This window comes from Dipodomys merriami, unplaced genomic scaffold (genome assembly GCF_024711535.1).
Source record: "Dipodomys merriami isolate MVZ:Mamm:240054 unplaced genomic scaffold, mDipMer1.0.p SCAF_5, whole genome shotgun sequence".
NCBI classification, from domain to species: domain Eukaryota; kingdom Metazoa; phylum Chordata; class Mammalia; order Rodentia; family Heteromyidae; genus Dipodomys; species Dipodomys merriami.
The window spans coordinates 561,866-586,962 of record NW_027206068.1 but is presented as its reverse complement, the minus strand read 5'-3'; the positions used below and the strand labels follow the sequence as shown (position 1 = coordinate 586,962).

The 25,097-nt window shown below is 38.8% G+C and overlaps 1 protein-coding gene across 1 annotated transcript in view; it reads left to right on the top strand.

Annotated features, from left to right (window-relative positions):
* The window catches only part of Lancl2 (LanC like glutathione S-transferase 2), a 36,373-nt gene extending 11,483 nt beyond the window's left edge, over positions 1-24,890 (top strand). Inside the window, exons 3-9 of the mRNA XM_069995960.1 lie at positions 4,140-4,347; positions 6,464-6,611; positions 8,898-9,044; positions 10,680-10,862; positions 15,603-15,779; positions 17,400-17,472; positions 22,538-24,890. Coding sequence (XP_069852061.1) covers positions 4,140-4,347; positions 6,464-6,611; positions 8,898-9,044; positions 10,680-10,862; positions 15,603-15,779; positions 17,400-17,472; positions 22,538-22,632 — 1,031 coding nt within the window. The 3' untranslated portion in view covers positions 22,633-24,890. The remainder of the gene's footprint in view (positions 1-4,139; positions 4,348-6,463; positions 6,612-8,897; positions 9,045-10,679; positions 10,863-15,602; positions 15,780-17,399; positions 17,473-22,537) is intronic.
* Positions 24,891-25,097: the final 207 nt, after the last annotated feature.

Below are 25,097 nucleotides of genomic sequence, written 5' to 3'. Positions count from 1 at the left end.
TTATCCTGAATATAGAATTAGTCGTTTTTGGTTAACCAGAAGTAAACTCAAAGAATATATTTGGGAGGAAAATACATTTAGAGAGGAAAAAATTATATAGCTATTAGTAGCACAGATTTCTCTAAAAAGTCTTTCACTTATGGCATTTCCTCTGTTGAAAAGAGTTTTTAATTCCCTGACTGTTAAGAATCAATCAGACTGTGCATCTAAGTCATTGAGAGAACTTTATAATAAACTAAGAGAATGATGTCACTAGAAGCTCTGGTCATGAACTTTCTTAAAAATCCTCATCTTCTGGAATCATGGTAGGTAGAATCATCATGGAGGATTTAGTTTTAATGGTTTAAGATAGTAGGGCTTTGAGACCAGATACTTGTGGTTCACGCCTGAATCCTCGCTGCTCAGGAGGCTGAGATCTAAGGATTGTGGTTCAAAGCTAGCCTGGGCAGGAAACTGTGAAACCCTGATCTCCAACTAAGCTCCAAAAAAGCCAGAAGTGGAGCTGTAGCTCAAGTGTAGAGTGCTAGCCTTGAGCAAAAAGGCTCAGTGACAGTACCCAGGCCCTGAGTTCAAGCCCTAGGATGTCTCCTCCCTCCAAAAAAAAAACCAACAAAATAATAGTAGGGCTTTGGAATTCAGATAGAAGTATGGATTTAGCTCAAGTCACTGCCTTTCCATCTTTTCTCCTTATACAAATAAGAGCAATGAATACAGCATCCACGGTTTATTCCTTCAGCAAAACTATGACACACTAGAGTGAAGAGTAAAGGGATTATGGAAAGCCAAAGCAGATAAGCATCCAGGAGTGGCAGAGTTCATCCTACCTTCCCACAGTAATAGGCTAGGAGTTATTTTCAGAGGATTGGGACAAACTCTTTAAAAGGAACATAAGAAGTTTAGAAGTCATCATTGTATCATAAAAAAAACTGAACAAATTGAAAAATCAACTCCCTTAGATCATCAGAGAAGGGTAGCCACAAAGTGCAAACTACTTTGCCCCAACAACCAGGAACCAGTACTTAGAGTAGTGCCAAAAGACAAGACATTCCATAGATCAAGTTGCTTTGAGCTATGGATCATAGATTCATAAGTCAAGGAAATTCCATTCTACAGCTCCAAATCCCAGTTGGCAATGGCACTTGAAGTTTTGGAGGGGTTTTTAGAGGACTTTGCTTAGTAGGCTAAGTAAGGTAAGCTGGCATCTCCTATTTCCAGGAATAATAGCTCTCTCTGATTCCTCAAAGTTTTGGATTATGTAATATTTACCATTGACACTAATGGTTGGTGAGGGTCTTGAGGTTCCCTGAAAGAAGGAAAAGGGAGTCTTCTATTCAGCCCTTAAGTTTTCTGCAGAAAAAAAAGAGGTTTCAGCAGAAATGCAGGGCAAGAGACTTAACAGCAAGTAGAGAAAAGAACAGATATGCCTCATAGGCAAAGCATAGGAAAGGAAGAACTCAAATGACCTGGAAAAGTGAGGGGGAGGGAATCCCCTCACTTCTACCATCCTTAAGAAAAATGATCTCCTTTGACCTAGACACCTAGTATATCTCAATCCTTATGCAGTGTTCCATTATTATCAGCTTGGCCTGGAGACCTTCAGTGTAGCTAGTTAATTCTGGATCCTTAGACTTCTGCTTCTTGTGACTTTTAATGACCACTTTTCCAAAGAAGGAGGGAACAAACTGGGATATTTTCTTGAAGGTATGCTTATTTCATCTGTAGGTGAAATAAGACCAGAGTTGGATAGGGGAGGTCTTTGTTACACTACTTAGGGAAGTAGTCTGAAGTTGAAAGAAAAGAAACCAGTGCTGTGTGTTTCTAGTCAGCTTCAACATCAATATAATGCTTACTTTTGAATTCTGATTTCTATTTCTCATGTTCTATGTACCTAGTCTGTCCTGCCTCTGCATAAGTGACTCCATATTGGTTTGGTCTGCTCTCCTGGGGCCTCATGCAGAAGCTCAATCCGAAACAGTGACCTTCCCTAATTTTCATTTGACAACAGGAAAACTGACAAATTCTTGGATGATAACTGTGGACAAATCTGAGAGCTAAGAATTCCAGGGATATCTAGTCATAAGGGCATTACACTTTTGTTCTCCCAGGAGCTCTACCAAGTCATTGCACTGAGTTTTGGAGGATATCCTTACACCTTTTGCAGAAGGAGGGGAAAAGGGGGGTGGGGGAGCAGACAGGGGACAGTGACATTCACAGTCTAGGGCACAAACTGACCAGAGACTGAAACCTAATCAGGACTGTTAGCTCATTCATCTCTTTATGCCTTACTTCTATGCCTGGTTGCCAAAGTTCATCTTATCTAGTCTGCTTTAACAACAACAAAATTATAAAACATAAGCTCATTCATCTCTTTATGCCTTACTTCTATGCCTGGTTGCCAAAGTTCATCTTATCTAGTCTGCTTTTGAACAACAACAAAATTATAAAACATAATGACCATTTTATTTGTCCTCTTTTTACTTTCAAATACTTGCATATGAGGATGTGAGGGTGATCTGGCTGCGACATCTTTCACCCCATTGATCGCCAGGGTTGATTCGGCTGATCTGGCTGGCTAAGCGGGTGTCCCCTTCCTCCCTCACCGCTCCATGTGCGTCCCTCCCGAAGCTGCGCGCTTGCTCGGTCGAAGCGGACCACCATCCCCGATAGAGGAGGACCGGTCTTCGGTCAAGGGTATACGAGTAGCTGCGCTCCCCTGCTAGAACCTCCAAACAAGCTCTCAAATACTTGCATATGATGATAGGCTGTTGGGTTCCTCAGGTTTACCAGTTAGCATCCTGTTTTGAGAAGTTTCTCAGTCAGTCAGGGAATACTTATTTGTATGTTTTTTTCAATGACTATTATGTTTTGAATTCATAAGTCTTTAGCTTTTAACTCTTGTTTTTCTGTATGCTTACATAAGTTATCCAAATTTTATTTTTTGAAAATTAGAACACACATACTCATGGAGTTCAAACAGAAGAGCTCCACTTCTGGTTTTGGGTTGTTAATTGGAGATAAGCGTCTCATCACTTTCCTGCTCAGGCAGAGCCTCCTGAATAGCTAAGATTACAGGCAGGATCCTCCAGCATCCAGTGTAGACTGTGTTTCTTTAAGAACCATGCAGGTCATTCTCCAAACATTTTTAGATGAAGACCTCTTCTGTAGTTCATTTAAAGATCTGGTTCTATTCTTTAATCTGAAATGGAAAGTTGGGTAGATGATAACTATATCCACTGTACTGGTAACTGTCTTCTGCATATGGTAGGTGTTCCATAATGAGTGATCTGCCTTACTGGTTAGTTGATCAACTGAATGGCTTGGTCACTAAACAAAATTGGGGGCAGGGGGAGTGAAAATAGAAAATGTAGAAAATATAAAATCAAAAGAAGTAACTACTTAAATTTGGATAAAATGAAAGATGATTTTTTTTCTGGGAACTAAAGCAAAAAATCCATTTAGCTTGAGATACAAAGAAAATCAAATACAAACTTCAGATGAGTAGGTCCTTGATATGTTTTCTCTTGTCTAAGAATAAGGCATTGAATCACTGTGCCAGGTCAATTAGCAAGGCACTGATTTTTGTTTGTTTTATTTTTCTATCTTTCTGACCTCTTTTTTTCATTTCTAAGATATATATGTACTTTTTGATGTTGCCCCTCAGAAATTGAGTATTCATATATAAAAGGGAATTTCTTGTGATTACAAAATAATATCCTGAAGATTTTTTGTCACGACCGCCTCCACCGGCAAGGATGACGCGACAACAGGTTCTTCTTTCAGGCGGTTTATTCAGGACCTTGTTTACAGCTTCTTCTCTCCTGCCCGCTTCTTCCTGCTTCTCCTTCCCATCTGCCCCCCCGGGCTCCAGTTATAAGCCTCCTGGATGGCCAATCCTGAAGCGCCATGTAGCATATACTGATAAGGCTGCAAACACGGAAGCAAACTAGGAGCCAAGTCATAGCCATATAAGAGAGCACTCGTCACCCGGAAGACGGAAGGCGGGAGCCGGCGCCATCTTAGGTTGCAGACGCACCACGCGGCCCCGCCATTTTAGCTACAATGTTGCTTTTGCGGCTGTCTTTGGTTGTGGCTCCCGCAGCTCTCCACAATTTTTTAGTAGTAATGCTTTTCTATTCCAGGCATAGCCCTTTTGTACCTGCAGCTATACCGGGTCACCTGTGACCAGACCTACCTACTCCGATCTCTGGATTATGTGAAGAGGACACTTCGGAATCTGAATGGTCGAAGAGTCACTTTCCTATGTGGAGATGCTGGTCCCCTTGCTGTGGGAGCTGTGATTTATCATAAACTCAAAAGTGAGAGTGAGTCTCGGGAGTGCATCACAAAGTAAGATTTTATTGTTGTTGTGCTGATACTAGTCCTTGAACTCAGGGCCCAAGCATTGTCCCTTAGATTTTTTTCCCTCAAGGCTGGTGCTCTACTACTTGAGCCACTTTGGCTTTTTGGTGGTTAATTGGAGATAAGAGTGCCATGAATTTTGCGCCTTGGACTGGGTGACTCTCAGAACTCAGTCTTTTGAATCGTTAGATTATAGGAGTGAGCCACTAGCACCCAACACAAAGTAAGATTTTTTATACTGGAAATGTTATTGCCAAATTCTTATTTGAAACTCATGTTTCAGTTTTAATATTTTAAATATTAATTTTGAACTTGAATATTTTTAAATAAGCTATTTTTTAACTAACCTACTGAACATTAGAACTTATTGCATAGACAGGAACTTTCTGGAGAAAGTCTCAGGAACACAGTAAATTGGAAAAAGATTTGACAAATGGGATCATATCAAATTAAAAAATTTCTGCACAGCAAAGGACATGGTTACTGAACTAAAAAGAAAAACTTTCCCAGTTAATGTCCAACAAGGTCCTAACATCCAAAAGATACAGGGAGCACAAGAAACTAAACCCCCTCAAAATTAGTAGCATAATTATTAAATGGGCAAAAGAGCTAAATAGAGATTTCTCAGAAAAATAAGAACGTTCAATAAGCACACGAGGAAGTGCTTGACATCACTGGCCATAAAGGAAATGCAAATCAAAACAGCACTGATATTCCATCTTACCCAATAAGAGTGGCCGGCACAGAAAACTCAAAAATAACAAATGCTGACAAGGATGTGGGGGAAAATGAACCCTGTTACACTGTTTGTGGGAGTAAACTAAAACAACCACTTCAAAGTTGGTTGGAAATGCACCAAAAAACTGAACTACCCAGTGATCCAGCAATACCACTCTTGAGCATCTACCCAGAACATTACAAGCCAGGATATCATATAGATGTTTGCATATCCATGTTCATTGATGCACTGTTCACAGTAACCAAGCTATGGAAAGAGCCCAGATCCCCTACAACAGATGAGTGAATCAAGAAAATGTGGTACATGTATACAATGGAATTTTACTCATCTATTAGAAAGAATAATAATATATCATGTGCAGGGAAATGGATTGACCTCGAACAAATCATGTTAAGTGAGGTAAGCCAGGCTCAGAGACACAAACAGTGCATATTTGCGCCCATATGTGGAAGTTAGATCTAAAATACAACTATGCATCGTAACATATACAGGGCTCAGTGTATTTACACACAGACTAAAGGATGTTACACCTAGAGGAAGAATACAAAGGCATAACACCTGAACAACTAAAGTATTGTTTATCAAAATAAATACCAAAAAGTAGAAAAATGGTTTTTTTTGGGGGGGTGGAAAAAAGGGAGGGGCACATGGATGTCAGGGAGGAAGAATGAGCAAACTGTCATATTCAATGTACAGAATGTGAAAAATTAACTACTTAACTTGAGGGTGGGTAGAAGGGAAAAATGGGGGAGAACAAAGGTGGGAGTGACATTTACCAAGAAGCATTATACTCCAACCTGACATAGAATTATAACCTCTTTATACAACCACTTAGTAATAATAAAAAGAGGGAAAAAATCTAATCAAATTTTTCTGTCTGAGAAGGAAGTGGTTTGAATGTTAATGGACTGTGTGACCCAGGCATGAGCCTCATGGCTTTAATTAAGGAGGTTTAACCATTTTTTCTTAACAAATTTTGTTCACCCTCAATACATATAAATTTTTTAGGCCTATAGACTTCTGAGAATAATATAAGAATAACTAATCTCAGGTTCAACTTTGACCTGAGTAGTAATGCTAATAAGGGAACAATTAAGGAACTTAAATTGCATGGATCGGTTTGTTGTCTTGAAGAAGCAGAAAGCAGGGCTCACTGGTTATGTCTGGCACTGACCTCAGTCAGTTTGCGTTTGGTGAAAGGTAGAACTTTGTAGAACATTGTTTTATGGATTTTAAGGCATTTTGTTTTAATCTTAGTTTTAACTTAAGACTAAGAGTTAATTTCTAAAGTGATAGTATTACTGTTTCAGGTCAAAAGATATATTAGGTATTTGCTAGGAAAACTGACTTTTTCTTGTTGGTTAGACTTTTGCAGCTTCACAGAACAGTTATCTGCCAAGAGTCAGAGCTTCCTGATGAACTGCTTTATGGACGGGCAGGTTATCTATATGCCTTATTGTACCTGAACACAGAGATCGGCCCAGGAACTGTGTGTGAATCTGCTATTAAGGAGGTATATTGTGTTTCTGAACCTGTGGGTACCCAAAGCTATGTTTGTTTCTGGACTCTGCTTCTATGTATGATTTACTTTTAAAATGGTAAAAAAAAAAATAGTATCTTCTTAGGAATATATATATACATATACATATATGTGTGTATGTGTGTATATTTTAAATCTATATTCTTCTTCATCCTTTTTTTAATTGTGAAAATACCATATGGAGGGGTTACAATTACGTGGGCAAGATAATGAATACATTTCTTATCCTCCTTTGTTTCCCCTTCCCATTTCATCCTTTATTGATTCAGCTGGTTTTACTGGAACCAAATAGTAGCTCTTTGAAAAAGCTAGAAATTTAATCCATCTTCTGTCTTGGTCTGCCCTTCTACAGTATAAACAAATGTAACTAGATTCTCATCTAAAACTTAGAGTAGGTTTCTAAAAAGATGAGAGGAGCATGGATATGAAAAAACTGGAAATTTAGTAATTCCAGACATGATTTCCTTTGGATTTAACTAAAACCCCTTTTCTCCAACAGACCTCATTCATTGGCTTCTTGAAAATATAGTTCTGTCCTGGAGATGCCAGTTTTTTGGGAAAACCATGTAGCTACAAAGCAATTAAGTCTGGAACACTTTTATTTTCTTTTTGGTGGTACTGAGGTTTGAACTCAGAGTCTTGTACTTGCCAGGCAGGCACTATGCCACTTAAGCTACAACCCCAGCTCTTTTTTGTTTTCATTAGTGCGTGTGCACGTGCGCGTGCGTGTGTGTGTGTGTGTGTGTGTGTGTGTGTGTGTGTGTGTGTGTGTGTGTGTGTGTGTGTGTGTGTGTGTGTGTGTGTGTGTATGCCAGTCTTAGGACTTGAACTCAGGGCCTGGACATTATCCCTGAGCTTTCTTTCTCAAGACTAGTCGCTACCACTTATAACTTTTTTGGTGGTTAATTGGAGGTAAGAGTCTCATGGGATTTCTTGCCAATATTGTCTTTAAACTGTGATCCTCAGTTCTCAGCCTTCTGAGCTGCTGGAATTATAGGCCTGAGCCACTAGCACCTGGGATGTTTAGGTTTTTTTTTTTAGAAAACTTATTAAGCAAATAATTTTTGATTCCTTGGTTAGGCTTCTTATTGTCATTTTTCTACTTAGGCATTGTCTTCTGATTCTTCTCTCTCTAAATTTATTAATTTCTAAAATAAAAATAACATTGTTAACTACTGCTTAAAAATGTTTAATCTCTGCCCGGCGCTGGTGGCTCACGCCTGTAATCCTAGCTACTCAGGAGGCTGAGATCTGAGGATCACAGTTCAAAGCCAGCCCGGGCAGGAGAGACCGTGAGACTCCTATCTCCAATAAACCACCAGAAAACCGGAAGTGGCGCTGTAGCTCAAGTGGTAGAGCGCTCACCTTGAGCTGAAGAGCTGAGGGACAGCGCCCAGGCCCAGAGTTCAAGCCCCACGACCGACAAAAAAAAAAATTTAATCTCTGTCAGGTACTGCTGGCTCACACCTGTAATCCTAACTACTCAGGAGACTGAGATCTGAGAATCAGGGTTTGAAGCCAGCCCAGACAGGAAAGTCCATAAGATCCTTTTTTTGGGAGGGGTAGGGGGGTCCGGTCATGGGGCCTGAACTCTGGGCCTGGGCGCTGTCCCTCAGCTCTTCAGCTCAAGGCTAGCGCTCTACCACTTGAGCCACAGCACCACTTCCGGCTTTTTTCTTTTTGCTTATATGGTGCTGAGGAATAGAACCCAGGGCCTCAGGCATGCAAGGCAAGCGCTCTACCACTGAGCCACCTTCCCAGCCACCTTCCATGAGATTCTTATCTCCAGTTAACCACCAGAAAACCAGAAATGGCACTGTGGCTCAAAGAAGTGGAGTGCTAGCCCTGAGCAAAATAAAAGCTAAAGGACAGCACCCAGGCCCTGAGTTCAAGCCCCATGGCTGACAAAAAAAAAAAAAAAGATTATCTCTCTCACTCTCTTTTGCTCTCTTGCCACACACACACACACACACACACACACACATACACACACACACACACGCGCGTGCGTGTGTGTGCGCGCATGCACTCATGCACATGGACGCACGCACCCTTTTTTCTTCCTTCCCTCCCTGATGGAGGCAAAGATGCCAAGTTTTCCTTCTATTTTTAGTTAATTCATAGGCTCAAGTAAGGCATCAGTACTTTTCAGCAAAAACAATTTCTCTGTTATACATATTGTTATTAATTAGACCAGAACTAAAATGCATGTAAGATTTTAAGATTTTTAAATTTGTGTTAATCTCATTGTTTCTGCAGGTAGTCAGTGCTATTATTGAATCAGGTAAGACTTTGTCAAGGGATGAAAGAAAAGCTGAGCGCTGCCCCCTCTTGTATCAGTGGCATAGAAAGCAGTATGTTGGAGCAGCCCATGGCATGGCTGGAATCTACTACATGTTAATGCAGGTAAATAATAGTCCTCTGAAATACTAATTCAGTGACCACATTACAATATATGAGTTCATATATAAAAGGGGAATTTAATTTGTAGTACAAACGCTGAGTTGAATCTTTGACTCAAAGATGCTTAAACTCTGCTTTATAGATTAAAGTGAATTCCTAAGAGTACATGCTCTATATAGTTTTTGTTTGTTTGTTTGTCGGTTGTGGGGCTTGAATTCTGGGCCTGGGCACTGTCCCTCAGCTCTTCAGCTCTAAGGCTAGCACTCTACCACTTGAGCCACAGCGCCACTTTCTGGTGGTTTATTGGAGATAAGAGATTCAAGAGTTAGTTAAATGAGTAAGGTAATGAGTACATTTCCTATCAAGCATTATTACCTACCTACTATCCCTTCCCGCCCCATCTCCCCAACTCCTCCATGCCCCCCAAAGTTGTAAGTTCATTTTCAACATAGTAAAAAAGATATACAAAAATTAAAAAGTGAAAGTGTAGAAAAAAAGGCATAAGCCCAGGATGGATGTAGGTATGGAGGGGCTTGAAGACTACAGCTTCAAACATTTATTTTAAGAAAGAAAATAACAACTATTTACAAATAAATACTCCTTTGGAAAGAAAAAAAAAGTCTCAGGACTTTCTTGCCAGGACTGGCTTTGAACCATAATCCTCAAATCTCAGCCTCCTGAGTAGCTAGGATTACAGGCATGAGCCACCGGTGCCCAGCTTTATGTAGTTTTGAGCCAGATTACTTGTCTTCTATTCTTTTTCTAGCTTGTGATTGATTGAAGTAGGAACTCTTTTATTGGGGGGAAAAAACCTTATTGGGAGTGTAAAGGGCTCTTGATTTTGAGGAAGAAACTTTGTCTTAAAGTCCCCCAGTTTGCTGTCAGCTCTGTTTGAAATTTTTAAAGATATTATTGTTGTGGTTTTGATCTTATCCTTCAGTCATCCCTGCTCCTGATAAATTATGAGCTGACATTATGAGACAGACACAAACCTGCCCCAATTATGACTTCAATCTATGCTTTTAACCTTATGGTCTAGAGCTACCTTCTGGACAAGGAATGTTGCTGTAGAGTCAGTACAGCTCTCTTCTTGTGTCTGGAGAGAGAATTCCAGCAAGAGATGACATGTAGTGGAAAGTGATAGGAAAGGAATGTATCCAGTTTGGACATTCACTACTACATACCAAATAGAGAGATACAATGAAGGACAGAGAAAGGAGATTTATTATATGGCATAAGCATGCCACAAGAAAATGGTATTTTAGTTCATCTTCAGCCATCTTGAAGGTACAGACATGGGCATTAGGTTTAAATAGAGGAAGAATTGGGGCCCAAGTCAAAAGGTCTACATAGTTAAACAGACCTTATTACAGCTGTGGCCTGTGTGGTTAGTACTGCATAGGTCTGGGAAGGTTGGCTCAGTGGTAAAGTGATTGCCTTACATGCATGAGACCCTGGGTTCAACTCCTCAGCACCACATAAGCAAAAAATCCAGAAGTGGTGCTGTGGCTCAAGTGGTAGAGCGCTAGCCTTGAGCTCAGAGTTCAGGGACAGTGCCTAGGCCCAGAGTTCAAGCCCCATGACCAACCAAAAAAAAAATCAATAAAAATAAATTGTTAAATTTTTCTGTCTTTCCAGCCAGCAGCAAATGTAGACCAAGAAACCTTGACAGAAATGGTGAAACCTAGTATTGATTATGTGCGCCACAAAAAATTTCGATCTGGGAATTATCCATCTTCATTAAGTAATGAAACAGATAGGTTGGTTCATTGGTGCCATGGTGCCTCCGGTGTCATCCACATGCTCATGCAGGCATATAAGGTCAGTACTTCAGATAGGGTTATAAGTGTCCACATAGTATTATAAGTTGCTCCTTCCAAGCTTCAGTTTGATTCTGGCAAGCCCATTTGATTGCATACAGAAGATTTTAGAATTAATGCTTCTATGACAAAAGATTAGTCTCTGTTATATAAAATAAATGGTCAGACTCTGTTCATCATTACCAAGTTTAGTGCAGCAAATGTGTGTGTAAACTTTAACAGGGTTTATGTACATGTGTAGAAGATAACACACAAGACAGGATAGGGATGCTTTTTCATTCTGATGAGTACCCAATAATACAGTAAGGCAGTATTATAACAAATTTTTGTTTCTTTTGCCATTTTATATAACTATTATAAGCAGCTTTCATTGCTATATTACAGTTATTCAATAACTTGTAAAATTATTTATAAAACGTTTATTAAATTGTTACAAAATTATTTCTAAGAGATAATGTTGATGCAAATATTTGTACATCCATGGTATCTTTGATGATTAATTATAGTAGATTATAGGAATATTTTTGCACAATATGAATAATGCTACTCACTTGTGTACTGGACCAAGATTTGTCATGTAAATTGAAAGCAATGTTCCTTTTACAATTTTAATTTTCATTTAATTTATCTTTATTTGTATTAGTTAATTTATATGTGTGTTGTTCATATATCAAAACTAAAACCACAATAATTTTTCTTATCAACAATGTATTTTTTGCAAGTTCTCTTTGTTTTGGGAGAAAAAAAGGAAATAATGGAGTAGAATTCATACTTGTGTGTGAAAATAAAAAGAAAACTACCAGAAATAATTATTTTCCCATCATGACTAATATTGAAAGAAGTTGTAGATAATTTAGGCTAATTCCTCAGAACTTTTCTTATCTATTTCTCTTTTGCAATCTTTTTTTTTTTTTGGCCTGGGCCTGGATGCTGTCCCTCAGTTCTTCAGCCACAGTGCCACTTCCAGCTTTTTCTGCTTATGTGGTGCTGAGGAATCAAACCCAGGGCCTCATGAATGCAAGGCAAGCACTCTACCACCGAGCCACCTTTCCAGCCCCTCTATTTCTTTTTTATCTGGACATATTTACTGGTGAGATTGGAGTATTAAAGTCACCCACTGTTATTTTGTGAGACCTATCTGTGCTTTTATGTCCACTAGTTTGTGCTAACATTTAATACATATATAATTGTTATATCCTCTTGATTTATTGCTCACTTTATTAATGTGAAATGATCTGCTTTGTCTCTTCCGACTAACTTTGGTTTAAAGTCTGCTTTATTCAATGTGCATATGGGTACTACTGCATTCAGGATTTGTTTAAGTATCTTATACAGTGCCAAAGTGGTCATGAATTCCTTTTGTTTATCAGAAAAGGTTTTTGTTTATCCTTCAATTAGGAATGATAGTTATGCTGGATATTTATCTAGCTTGACAGTTATTTTCTTTCAAAATTGAAATATATCTTTGCCTTTAAAGTTTGGGTAGAGAAATGAGATATTGTTCTGATGGCTTAGCCTCTGTCTAGGTGACATGACAGTTCTGTCTTCCAGCATTCAATTTTTTAATTTTTTTTGTTGTGTATGCCTAATGTTAAATAAAAAATGCTTCAGCTTCATTCTTCTCCTTTTTGTTTGTATTCTTGTCTATATAGAGTCCTGAAAGCTCCTGGTAACTTATGACTATCTCTTTCTTGAGACTTGGGAATTTTTTCTGCTCTTATTATGTTTTCTATACCTTTAATTTGTGTCTGCTTTTTCTTCTATACCCAGCATTGATAGGTTTAGCTTTTTAATGGTATTTAGTTCAGGTTAAATCTGAGAACTTTTTTCTGTCATCCTTAAATGCTTAAATGTCTGAATATTGAAGTAGTTTTTTGTAAGCATATCATAAAATGAAGGTAGGGATGGGTCACAGGTTTACCTCATGTTATTGAGCAAACCACCTCAGTCTTATCAAGGAAGTAGGACCAACAAAGAGACCTAGTAACTTTCTCTTTTTACCCTTATTTACTCTGGTGACTGAAAAGGAGCCAATAGGATTCATGTACTCTAAGACTGTCATTATTCATTATATTATTTCAGGACACACTTCCTAAGACAGTATCTTTTCAAACCTGTTAGCTTTGACAAAGTATTTCTTTAGGATGAGTAAAAATATTTCCCTTTAAAATTAGTTTTAATGGGCTTAAGATGAAGCCTTCAGGATACAGGATGAAGCATTCAGGTTGACATGGCAACATATAGAATACAGCTCATTATAGCTAGGAAGTAGTTAGCACTCACTACAATGAAGCATATTGTTCTAAGAGCTTCTTGAACTTTATCTCATTTTAATCCTCACACTGAGCTACTGGGCTGAAAAAAAAAGGTATCCTTTTATTCTTTTTTTTTTTTTTTTTTTTTTTGGGTCCCGTCGTGGGTCTGAACTCTGGGGCTGCGCGCTGTCCCTCAGCTCTTCAGCTCAAGGCTAGCGCTCTACCACTTGAGCCACAGCACCACTTCTGGCTTTTTTTTTTTCTTTTTGCTTATGTGGTGCTGAGGAATGGAACCCAGGGCCTCATGCATGCAAGGCAAGCACTCTACCACTGAGCCACCTTCTTAGCCCCTATCCTTTTATTCTTGAGAAAACTAAAGCACAGAGATAAACAAGTTGTCAAAGTTCACTCAGTTAAAAGGTCAAAGAACTGAGATTCAGACTTAGTTTGATCTCAGAGCTCATCTCAGTTGCTTTCATGACAAAGCAAAGAGGTCTTGCTTCTCACCTCAGGACCTGGCCTTGGGGACAATCAGGACCTGGCCTTGGGGACAATCTCCCTGATAATTGCCTTTTCCCCTTCTATCCCTGCAGACACTGATTAAATAGTCCTTGTCCTTTTTTTTCTTCTGAACCTCAGAACCTTTCTTAGCTCAGTGCTTGAGATGTCACTTCTGATCAGTCACAGGTAGATGTATCCTATTTACTACCCAAGTAGATCATTTCTAATAACCTCATTCTTCTAATTCATTGTACAAATTCATTTACATTAGAATGACATGAGTTAAGCAGATAGAGATTACTAATAACAGATTCTGAGAAAAGGACTAGGATGTGAGAGGGGAAAGAAGAAAATTTTGAAGGAAACCTGGGAAGGTAAAAACACACAGCCATTCTTGCCAGTCATTTGCACTTTTTGTCTCTGCAGTTATCCATATGAACAACTCAGAAGTCTCAGTGCTGGGCCAGTAGAGAACTTTGCACAGGCTTTCTTTTTTATATAATTTTTTAATTTTTATTTATTTTAATTTTTTATTGTAAAGATATTATACAGAGGGTTACAGTTACATGAGCAAGGTAATGAATACACTTCCTATTGAGCATTGTTACCCCCTCCATTGTTTTCCCCCTACCATCCCTTCCCTCCCTACCTTCCCTGAGGTTCTTTTTTTTTTTTAATTGTGATTAAGTGATTACATAATTTCCGGAATTTCACAGTATTGTGGAATAATGATGCTCATTTAAAGTCACAAGTTCATTCTAACTTTCCTGGAGCAAATTGTCTATCACAGTCTATAACATATAATGGTGTACACATATACACCATACATATGATCAGCAGCATATGGTTATTTAGTAGTGGTTCGACCAGATGAGTGGGAGTTCTTTGTTTCTTAAGTCCTGTTAATTTTGTCGTATCACCTAACATTTTGGATTTAGCATCCACTTATCAGGGAGACCATGTACCGTTTGCCTCTTTGCTCTTGGCTTACCTCACTCAACATGATTCCTTCTAGCTCCATCCATTTCCCTGCAAATGCCATTATTTTGTCATTTCTAATGGCTGCATAATATTCCATTGTGTATAGATACCACAATTTTTGGATCCATTCATCTGTGGTGGGGCATCTGGGTTGTTTCCATATCCTAGCTATTGTGAACAGTGCTGCAATAAACATGGAGTGCACAGGCTTTCTTGTGATAGATGATGATGACAGACCTCAATGACCCTAGTAGTGCAGGGTCTTCTGGGTATTGTTGATAATGTGCCCAGACCCACAATGGTAGGTATTCTTTCCTCTGCAACAAGATTTCTTAGAATCATTGATCTCTTTATTGTCTCCTTAAAGAATAAAAAGTTTACAACTATAGAAGGTATATCTCAAGAAATATGGATTATTTATTTGTGATAATACCTTACCAAAGAAATGAGGTGATTTTGATACTAATGTTTTAATTAAAGCTCATTTTTAGAATTGTTTCTGTAAAATTATAAAATAGGAGGATGGGAAATAAGCTAATAGATTGAGATCATACTGTATAGCTAGTAGGTATTTGGTTGTTTGTATTTTTCCCCCAATGACATTTCAGATTTCTTTTTTTTTCCAAAGGATTCATGTTTTCCATGAATCTAAAAGCCTCTGCTTTCATGAGGAGATTCCCTAATGTTGTATAATTTTCGGATTTTTTTGGGGGGGGGGTGTCCGGTCGTGGGGCCTGAACTCTGGGCCTGGGCGTTGTCCCTCAGCTCTTCAGCTCAAGGCTAGCACTCTACCACTTGAGCCACAGCGCCACTTCTGGCTTGTTTTTTCTTCTGTTTATGTGGTGCTGAGGAATCGAACCCAGGGCCTCATGCATGCAAGGCAAGCGCTCTACCACTGAGCTACCTTCCCAGCCCTGTATAATTTTCAAATCAAAAAGGGAAAATACTTTACTGTCTATTCATTGATAACATCTTGCTAACATTGCTTTGGTTTTTATTCCCAGGTGTTTAAGGATGAAAAATACTTGAAAGACGCTGTGGAGTGTAGTGATGTGATTTGGCAGCGAGGTCTGCTCCGGAAAGGCTATGGGATCTGCCATGGGACTGCTGGAAATGGGTACTCCTTTCTCTCCCTTTATCGTCTCACACAGGATAAAAAGTACCTCTATCGAGCTTGCAAGGTAAGAAGACACCTAAAATCCCAAGAACAGAATCCAACAACATAACTTCTCTTCATGCTTTAATTGCTCCTGTGTGTGTGTGTGTGTGTGTGTGTGTGTGTGTGTGTGTGTGTGTGTGTGTGTGTGTGTGTGTGTGTGTGTGTGTGTGTGTGTGTGTGTGTGTGTGTGTGTGTGTGTGTGTGTGCGTGCTTTTTCTGAGGCTTGAACTCAGGGCCTAGGGCTGTCGCTGACTTTTTTTTTTCTGGCTCAAGGTTAGTACTCTACCACCTGAGCCACAACTCCACTTCCCCACTTCCAGCTTTTAGGTGGTTATTTGGAAATAGAGTCTTACAGACCTTTCTGCCCAGGCTGAAAAGTGATCCTCATATCTCAGCTTCCTTGAGTAGCTAGGGTTATATGTATGAGCCATGGCACCCAGCATACATTTGCTTCTCTTAATCTGTAGTGTCTTCTCTCATAGCCTGGGCCCTGGCTTTCTCTCTACCATTGTGTCCTTGTCTGTAAAATGAGGATAACAAATATAAATGGCCTCTGAAAGATACAAATTTTGGAGTTGCACTGTTTGGTTAGAAATAACATCTGTTGCATGTACTCATAAGCTGACATGTTGAATTGAAACACTTTGTATAACTGCTTAAAGATAATAAAGAATTACCTGTACTGTCTATTAGCTTTATGGCTATAGGTACATCTAGCCTCAGTTTCCTTTCTTGTAAAATGGAAAGTATTACTACCTGCCTTCTAAGAATGTTCCAAGAATTAACTGAGATAATGTATAGATAATATGCAATTGTCTCTGCTTAAAATCTCCCCCTCCCTAACTTTAACTAAAGTTAGAGCCCTGCGTGTCCTGTCTGCTTCTTCATCCTCATCACTTCTTATACTGCTTTCTAGCCATTGCACTATAGCTATACTTATCCTCCCTCTCTGAAGAATGAAGTGGATCACATTCCATTCTAAACTGTTACTGTTATTTCTTTCATCAAGAATGTAGAAGGATGTTAGCTTAACAAGAAGGAAAAGGTGATTATAGAAAAAGAGAGAAGTGATAGAAGGAAAGAGATGGAAGATTAAAGAAATAGGAGCAAAGGAACTCAAAGAAAAGTTCTGAGCTGAAGCATTTTCAAGGTGAAAGGTGGTCAGGTGACAGTGAATATGGCAGCTGAGAAAAAAGAAGAGAGCCAGGTTTAGGATTATGTTTCCCAGGTGTGCAACTAATGATGGCCCATGCCAGGGGAAAAGCTCTGAGTCTCTCAGTTACATCAGAGAAGAGGTCCAGAGGGAGCCAGCAGTCACGTCTATAAGTAGTTCAGAGCCAGAACTTTTTATTCAGAAAGAGCAAGTTATAGAGGCAGGCATCCAAAAAAGGGACAAACTGTTGAGTTGTCAAACTTCTGTATCTCAGTCTCTCTACAATGTTTTGAGGCAGATACCACCTACAGATGAGGACTCAGTTAAGGAGAAGTAGCTAACTCACTCACCAGGCCTCAACCCTCCCTGGAAACACTATAGCTGGATCTCGCCACTTTTGCTTCTTGTATAAGCATTGCAGTGTCTCATTTCATTGCCTTTTATCCAACTGGAAACTCTATTATTAAAAAGAAATGTTTTTCTTCTTAGTTTGCAGAATGGTGTCTTGATTACGGAGCACATGGGTGCCGTATTCCTGACAGACCTTATTCCCTCTTCGAAGGTAGGCATGGGAAATGTGCATGGATTTATACATTTGGGCATGTGCAAGGGTCATCCTGTCTCTGAGGACAAACACCAGTCCATTTGATCTTTTTTGTGTAAAACTTCATAGCTAATAAAACAGTGAACAGATTATCTAATCTTTATCTTACCTATTTGCTCCTGTGAATATCCTCCAAGTGTTTTCAGATCTTCTGTTAAGTATATAGCAGACAGAGCCTGGAAGGCTTGCTACTCAGTACATTTACTCCTCTGTATTTGATCTCTAATGTTGTTAGGAAATGTTGATGTATTTACAGGAAGCTTGAATGGTTACTTACATATATTTTTATTTAACTCAATTATATAAAGAAGTATTAATATTAGTGATTAGAAGTATTAGTAATTAGTGATACTAATAATTAGAAGAAATAATAAGCCAATATTGAAGATATTCCAAAAAGGAACAATACCATTAATAAATACATTAATTAAGAGAGCCTGCCACAGATAGACAGATACAGTTCAGGGAAAGAAAGTTACTGTTGAAAGAACTTAATTTTGTGTGTGTGTGTGTATATGTGTGTGTGTGTGTGTGTGTGTGTGTGTGTGTGTGTGTGTGTGTGTGTGTGTGTGTGTGTGTGTGTGTGTGTGTGTGTGCAAAGAACTTTATGTTGGGACAAATTGATGACAACTTTTAATTACTTTGTAACTATATTTTTAAAAATAATTTTCATTGAGATTAAGTGATTACATAAATTTCACAGTATTGTGAGATAGTGATACTTAGTTAAAGTCACAGACACATTTTAACTTTCACAAGGCAAATTGTCATTATCATGGTCTATGTTTGTGAATTCTATGAGCTTTGACAACTATGATATGTACATGGGTTTCCTTTTGCTTAGTGTCAGCTGTTCCCTCTTTCCCTTTCATTCCCTCCCTCTCATCACTGCCATTGAGTTGCTTAGTTCATTTTCAACAGTGCCCAGTGCAGGTGATGGGCCCCTCTGTTGTATATTTTCCCATTTCCCTCTGATTCTGTGCCCTCCTCCTAGCTTCCCTCAGATGTGTACATAAATATATGTATATATACATATATATGTATACTTATACATATATATTTATATATTTATACATATTTATACATATATACTTTATACATATATTTATATATGTATATATGTATATATACATATATTTATACATATATATACAGATATATGTATATATACACACACGCATACACACATATATACTATATATGTGGTCAAGAACATGGAGTCATTTAAAAATGATATGACAAATTGAGTGGAGGTCCTTTGTTTCTCGAGTCCTGTTTACTTTGTCATATCTCCTTGCATTTTGGATTTAACATCCACATATCAGGGAGACCATGTGCCATTTGTCTCTCTGCTCTTGGCTTACCTAGTTCAAAATGATTTGTTCTAGGAGCTGGGAAGGTGGCTCAGTGGTAGAGTGCTGGCCTTGCATGCATGAGGCCCTGGGTTGAATTCCTCAGTACCACATAAGCAGAAATAGCTGGAAGTGGCGCTGTTGCTCAAGTGGTAGAGCGCTAGTCTTGAGGGACAGTGCCTAGGCCCAGAGTTCAGGCCCCATAACCAACAAAAAAAAGAAAAAAAGAAAAAGGATTTGTTCTAGTTCCATCCATTTCCATGTGAATGCCATGATTTTGTCCTTTCTAATGGCTGCATAATACTCCATTGTATATAGGTACCATTCTTTTTGGATTATTCATCTGTAGTGGGGCATCTGGGTTGTTTCTATATCTTATATTGTGAACAGTGCTGCAATGAACATAGAGATACATATGTTCTTATATCCTGTTTCCTTTCCTGTTGGTCAGGGTAGATGCCTAGGATTGGTATGGCTGGGTCATAGGAGAGGTCTATTTAGCTTTCTCAGGTACCTCCAGACTGCTTTCCAAAGTGGTTGTATTAGTGTACATTCCCACATTAGGGTTCTTCTTTTTCTGCATCCCACTAGCATTTATTGTTGGCTGAATTTAGGATGTGGGCCATTCTGACTGGGTAAAGTAGTATCTCAGGGTGTCTTTATTTGCATTTCCTTTACAACCAGGGATGGCGAACTGGGCACTGTCCCTCAGCTCTTCAGCTCAAGGCTAGCACTCTACCACTTGAGCCACAGTGCCACTTCCGGCTTTTTCTGCTTACGTGGTGCTGAGGAATTGAACCCAGGGCCTCATGTATGCAAGACAAGCACTCTACCACTGAGCCACTTTCCCAGCCCATTCTTTGGCATTTTTATCTCTTCTTCTGAGAAGTCTTTCTTTAGCTCCCTTGCCCATTTAATGATTGGTTTGTTAGATTTGGGAGGGATTAGTTTCTTGAGTTCCCTATATATAATTGATATTAGCCTCTTGTCTTATGTATTGCTGGTAAATATTTTTTCCCAGTTAGTTGGCTGTCTTTCTAGTTTGGTAGCTATGTCTTTAGCTGTGCAGAAACTTTTATTTTAAGGTAGTCTCCCATTTGTTGAGTCTCTCTCCAATTTGTTGTGACCCTGGGACTCTGTTCAGGAAGTTCCTGCCTATGCCTATAAGTTCAAGTGTCTCTCCTATTCTGTCCTCCTGTAGCTTCAGAGTTTCAGGTTTGATGTTAAGATCTGTAACTACATTTTAACTATCTCAAAGTAAATGTCAGAATGACATTTAATGATTAAATACTATTTTTAAAATTTTTTAAATATCAACTACATTGATATTACATTTTATTAATGCTTTTTCTTATCAATTAATATGATCATAAAAATTTTCTTCTTTAGTCTATTAATAATATGGACTTTATTGAATCATTTTCAGATATTAATACAATCTCATATTTCTGAAATTTGGTCATACTTCCAGTTCTTTTTATATATTGCCATCTTGTACTTGCTAATATTTTGTTAAAGATTTTTGTATATATGTTCATCAAAAATATTGATTTCTGGTTTTCCTATTTTTTACCATCTTTATCTGATTTTGTTATCAGGACTGTACTTATCTAGTAAATTAGAAGTGTCTTCTCTTTTATTTTCTGCAGCCTGTATTAATTGGTACAAGAAATGCTGTTAGTTTAATTTCAGTCTTCAGTAGAATTTTCTAGCAAAAATGTCTGGGTTTGCAATATGGGGGAATTGGCCCATATCATCCATGAAATCAAATTTTGTATGGAAAGCTATTGGAAGTATTCCTTTTTTCTTCTTTTGATGTCTGAACCATCTGTGGTGTTATATGGCTTGTTTATTTCTGATGTTGGTGGGGTTTTTTAATCATATAATACAGCCAAGCACTAGTGGCTCACACCTGTAATCCTAGCCACTCAGGAGGCTGAAATCTGAGGATCATGGTTCAAAGCTAGCCTGGGCAGGGAAGTCTGTGAGACGCTTATCTCCAATTAACCACTAGAAAACCAGAAGTAATGCTGTGACTCAAGTGCTAAATGGCCTTGAGCATAAAAACTCAGGGATAGTGCCTGGGCCCTAAGTACAAGCCCCTGGATCAGCTTATAAGAAAGAAAGCAACGGGAGAAAAAAAAAAACAAAGAAGGAAAGAAAAACGTGCATTCTCACTAGATATAACAGGAATTAATACCTAGGTTCAAAGTGGAGGCGATTCATATTTATGAATGAGTTCCAGAGACACTGAGTAGAAAAGCCAGGCAAGAGACTATATTCTGTGATTCCACCCAGGTGACAATCTAAAACCCATTTCCAGCAGTTAGCTCTGAGGAGTGGGGTGGGGTGGACTGCAGAAGGATACCTGGAGCTCCTTGGATAGTAGAACATTCCAGATCATGACATACTATGGATTTGTTTTGTTTGTTTGTTTGTTTGTTTTGGGGATTTTTTGGGTCCAGTTGTGGGGCCTGAACTCTGGGCCTGGGCGCTGTCCCTCAGCTCTTCAGCTCAAGCCTAGCGCTCTACCACTTGAGCCACAGCGCCACTTCCAGCTTTTTTCTTTTTGCTTATGTGGTGCTGAGGAATCAAATCCAGGGCCTCAGGCATGCAAGACAAGCGCTCTACCACTGAGCCACCTTCACAGCCCAATATGGATTTGTTTTACCCAGGTATTAAAACTCAGAGAAGTACATTTAAGATTTGTGTATTTGGTTGCATGTACATCTTCTGACAAAAGACAAACTGTAAGAAAATGGAAAGTACAGCAGAAAGGAATCACTCTAAAGTGGAATCTTGCCTGGAGGCCTGACTTGGTGCATAAGTCTGCCCAACTCATACCCTTCCCAAGCTCCTGTCAACCACATTTGAAGCCTGTGGCACAACTATTGCTGTTTTGATGTGGGGATTGAAATGAAAGCAAACAGCATTTGTTTGAAAACTATTCTCTGAGAACCTAAACATAAAATACAGATCTTTGGATGGAGACTGTAAAAACTCTGAGAGGAAAAGTTTTCTGTGTTTAAATATCATCACTGGCCGTATCCTTCACTTTTTTTCTTTATGTTCCTGGGGATGGAACCCAGAGCATGCCACACTCCAGCCCCACATCTGCAGCTCATTGCTAGAGATGCTGAACTATTATCTTAATACTTACTTCAAGGTGCAACACAAAAACCCAAAAGCCAAAAAAAAAAAAAAAAAAAGATAATGAAGAAAACTGGCATAATTGCCTGCTGCATGCTAACATAAGGATTTCTTTATTTTTGCTTAAGTGAAATATTTTGTTGTTGTTTTTTGGCTGTACTGGATTTGAACTCAGGGGTCTTGTGCTGCTAGGCATGCTCTACCACTCAAAACATTCTCCCTTCTTTTTAGTTTTTTTAAAAATATTTTTAAATTTTTGCCCAAAGCCTGCCTTTGGCAAAGATCATCACATCTATAGACTCTAGTCACAATCCCACAAGCCTGGTTTACCTGTGCTGGCCTTGATCCTCCCCATAGCTGCCCCCCCCCCCATGATTGGGATTATAGCTATTAAGTCATTTAAAAATGATGTTAGTACCTTTCTCAATATCCTGACAGCCCTGGTACAGGAAATGATTGAAAAGTTTGCTTCATACACCACCTTTTTCTGTTCCTTAAAAGATAAACATTTTTCTTTGCAGGCATGGCTGGTGCTGTTCACTTTCTCTCTGACATCTTGGAACCAGCAACATCAAGGTTTCCAGCACTTGAACTTGGCTGTTCACAGATGGATTAAAAATGTGCAAAAAAGACAACTAAAATACCCATTGGACCAAAAGCTACCAGATTGCTTAGTGCCTGACACAGAACCAACTCTGAATTTTGAAAGACAATAAAAAGAAAACACTTTCACAGGCCCCCTTTTGTTGCAGAAGTCCCCAAGTCAGAGCATCCCATCAGCATTTTTGACAGCATTCCCTCCCTGGTGTAAAATATTAACTCTTCACATACAGGTTCTTTGTAGTGTGCATGTTTCTTGGTGTTTGTTGCCCATAGGCATAAATTGTTCTAAGTGGAAAGCCCTTTTTCTCATACTAGCTCTCAGCTGAGCATGCACCAGTATAGAGTGGCAGCCACACCATGCTGTATATAATGTACATGGGGTGTCATCTCTATTGGGCAGAGTCAGGGATGTCTCTCTTAAACATCTTAAAAGGAATCTCAGCATTTTCCATGTGAACCTATCAGAAGAGCACGAGGGAAGTGCCACTCCCAAAACTTGAAAAGAAATGTCAAATAGAAGGTATTTGTTGGAACACCTATGGATGGTGCAGTTAGACACTGCTTCCTCTTTGTATCATGTGCTCACGTTGGTGTTTGCCAGAAGCCCTAGGGACCATGTGTAAATTTGAAAGGTTTCCTTGCAGTCCAACTAGTGCCCTGGGAAATGGACTCCATGCTGCCAAGAGTAACCTTTAATGACCTTTAATGAATACATGTTGGCAATTGTGGAATATACACCTAAATGTGTACAATTCTGACTCAACCTTAATTTTATCAATATGATAAAATATAAAATCAGTAGATATAATCTCAGGTAGGTCCATGTCCTCACAGTGAAACTTACTTTCAAGTTTTAGTAAGTGATCAAAGTATAAATTTGGAATCATATTCCTTAATTTCCATCCACTTTTAGATAACAAATCAAAAGTACTAGTCTATACTTATAGATATGGGGCACATAATATGCAAGAAAATTATATTTCTGGCTGACATTTTTTAAGTATTTTAAAGGTATTAATTTGGGTTAATATCCCATCAGTAATTCTATTTATTGTCAGCATGATACAAATGGTCTAGGACTTTCTAAGTGCTTCTCCACATGTGAGGTAAGGCATGTTTTATAAAAGACAAGACAGGATTCTGGGATTGTGTAGTTCTTGTCTACGGGACTGTCTAGGTATCTGTCATCCTAGTTTCCACTCCTTTTTAAAAGGAGAAAATATAGCATTAATTTGGAAGATACATCTCTATCCATGTGCAGTTTTTAGAATGTTACTTAACCACAAGGTAGTTTGTGCTTCTGGTATTCTAAACATATGATCTTGGTTTCTATCTTCACTGTAGACAACCTTTGTTCTAAGTCAAAATTATTTTCTTTCACATTAGGTTCATAACTTCTGTGAGTATCAGTCCTCATTATTATGCTTTAGCTGACTTTCTGAGCCTCTAATGCACTGTTCAGGGCTGTCCAACACTCCATTGCCTGCAGAGTCAGTTATAAAAACATGAAGTGAACTGTTTTGGCAGAAGACTTCATATGCTGTTCGGTCTCAGTCAACCAACATGGTCCACCTTCCCCACCCACTTCAAAAATGGTCTGTCACAGAGTTTTTCAGGACGTCCTGTCTGTCATCAGGGGAAGTCCCTAGGAGATCTCCTGCATAGCCCTTGTCTTTGTGAAAGAAGCAATTTGTGGGACTCCACTGGTGGCCAAAGGTGTCCAGATGACCAGTAGCCCTGAGGGTGACTGTGTTTATCTAAATGTCTCCCAGGATATATTTCACTTGTGCATGTTTGACAAATACTGATCTCTCTGACCAACACACTGAGGGGAAAATAAAATACTTCTAGAGTGAATAGGAGAGATTGTATTTACAAATTTTTTAAGCCAGCTGAGTTATCACTTTCATACTTAGTACTAAATCGTAATTGATGTACAGTTCTGCTCTTCCACTTTAACCCACTTCCTTATGTGTTTGTGACATCGGCTGCTGTATTTCAGAAGCTCCAGTTCCCAACCCTTAGAGGCAGAAGAGAAATGGCATTCACAGATGGTTGTATAAGTTGTTTGAAATCAGATTCCAGAACATCTCACATTAATTTTTTTATGTATTTGTGTTCACAGCTATATTCTCTGAAACCTGTTGAGGATTTTTACAATATGTATTTGCACAATCCCACTTTGGAATCTTGAGGGAAACATACCATTGCCCATAAAAAGTGTTTGGAGTTCTTTGGTTTTGTTAGTAAAAGTCCGTTTCGTGGTGATAACTTATGGAATCTTGATTTGCTCTCATTTCTGTTCACTTGCAAGTAATGTGGGTTCGAAGCACTGGCAACCCTTCTAAAGATTGATTTTGCGCCTGAAAGCATGGTAAATACGCATGGTAGGGTACTCTAGTTGTAGGTTTATATACTAGTACTCTCCTTTATTTTTCAAAAACTAAATGATAATAACAGTCATGTATGTTGAAATTC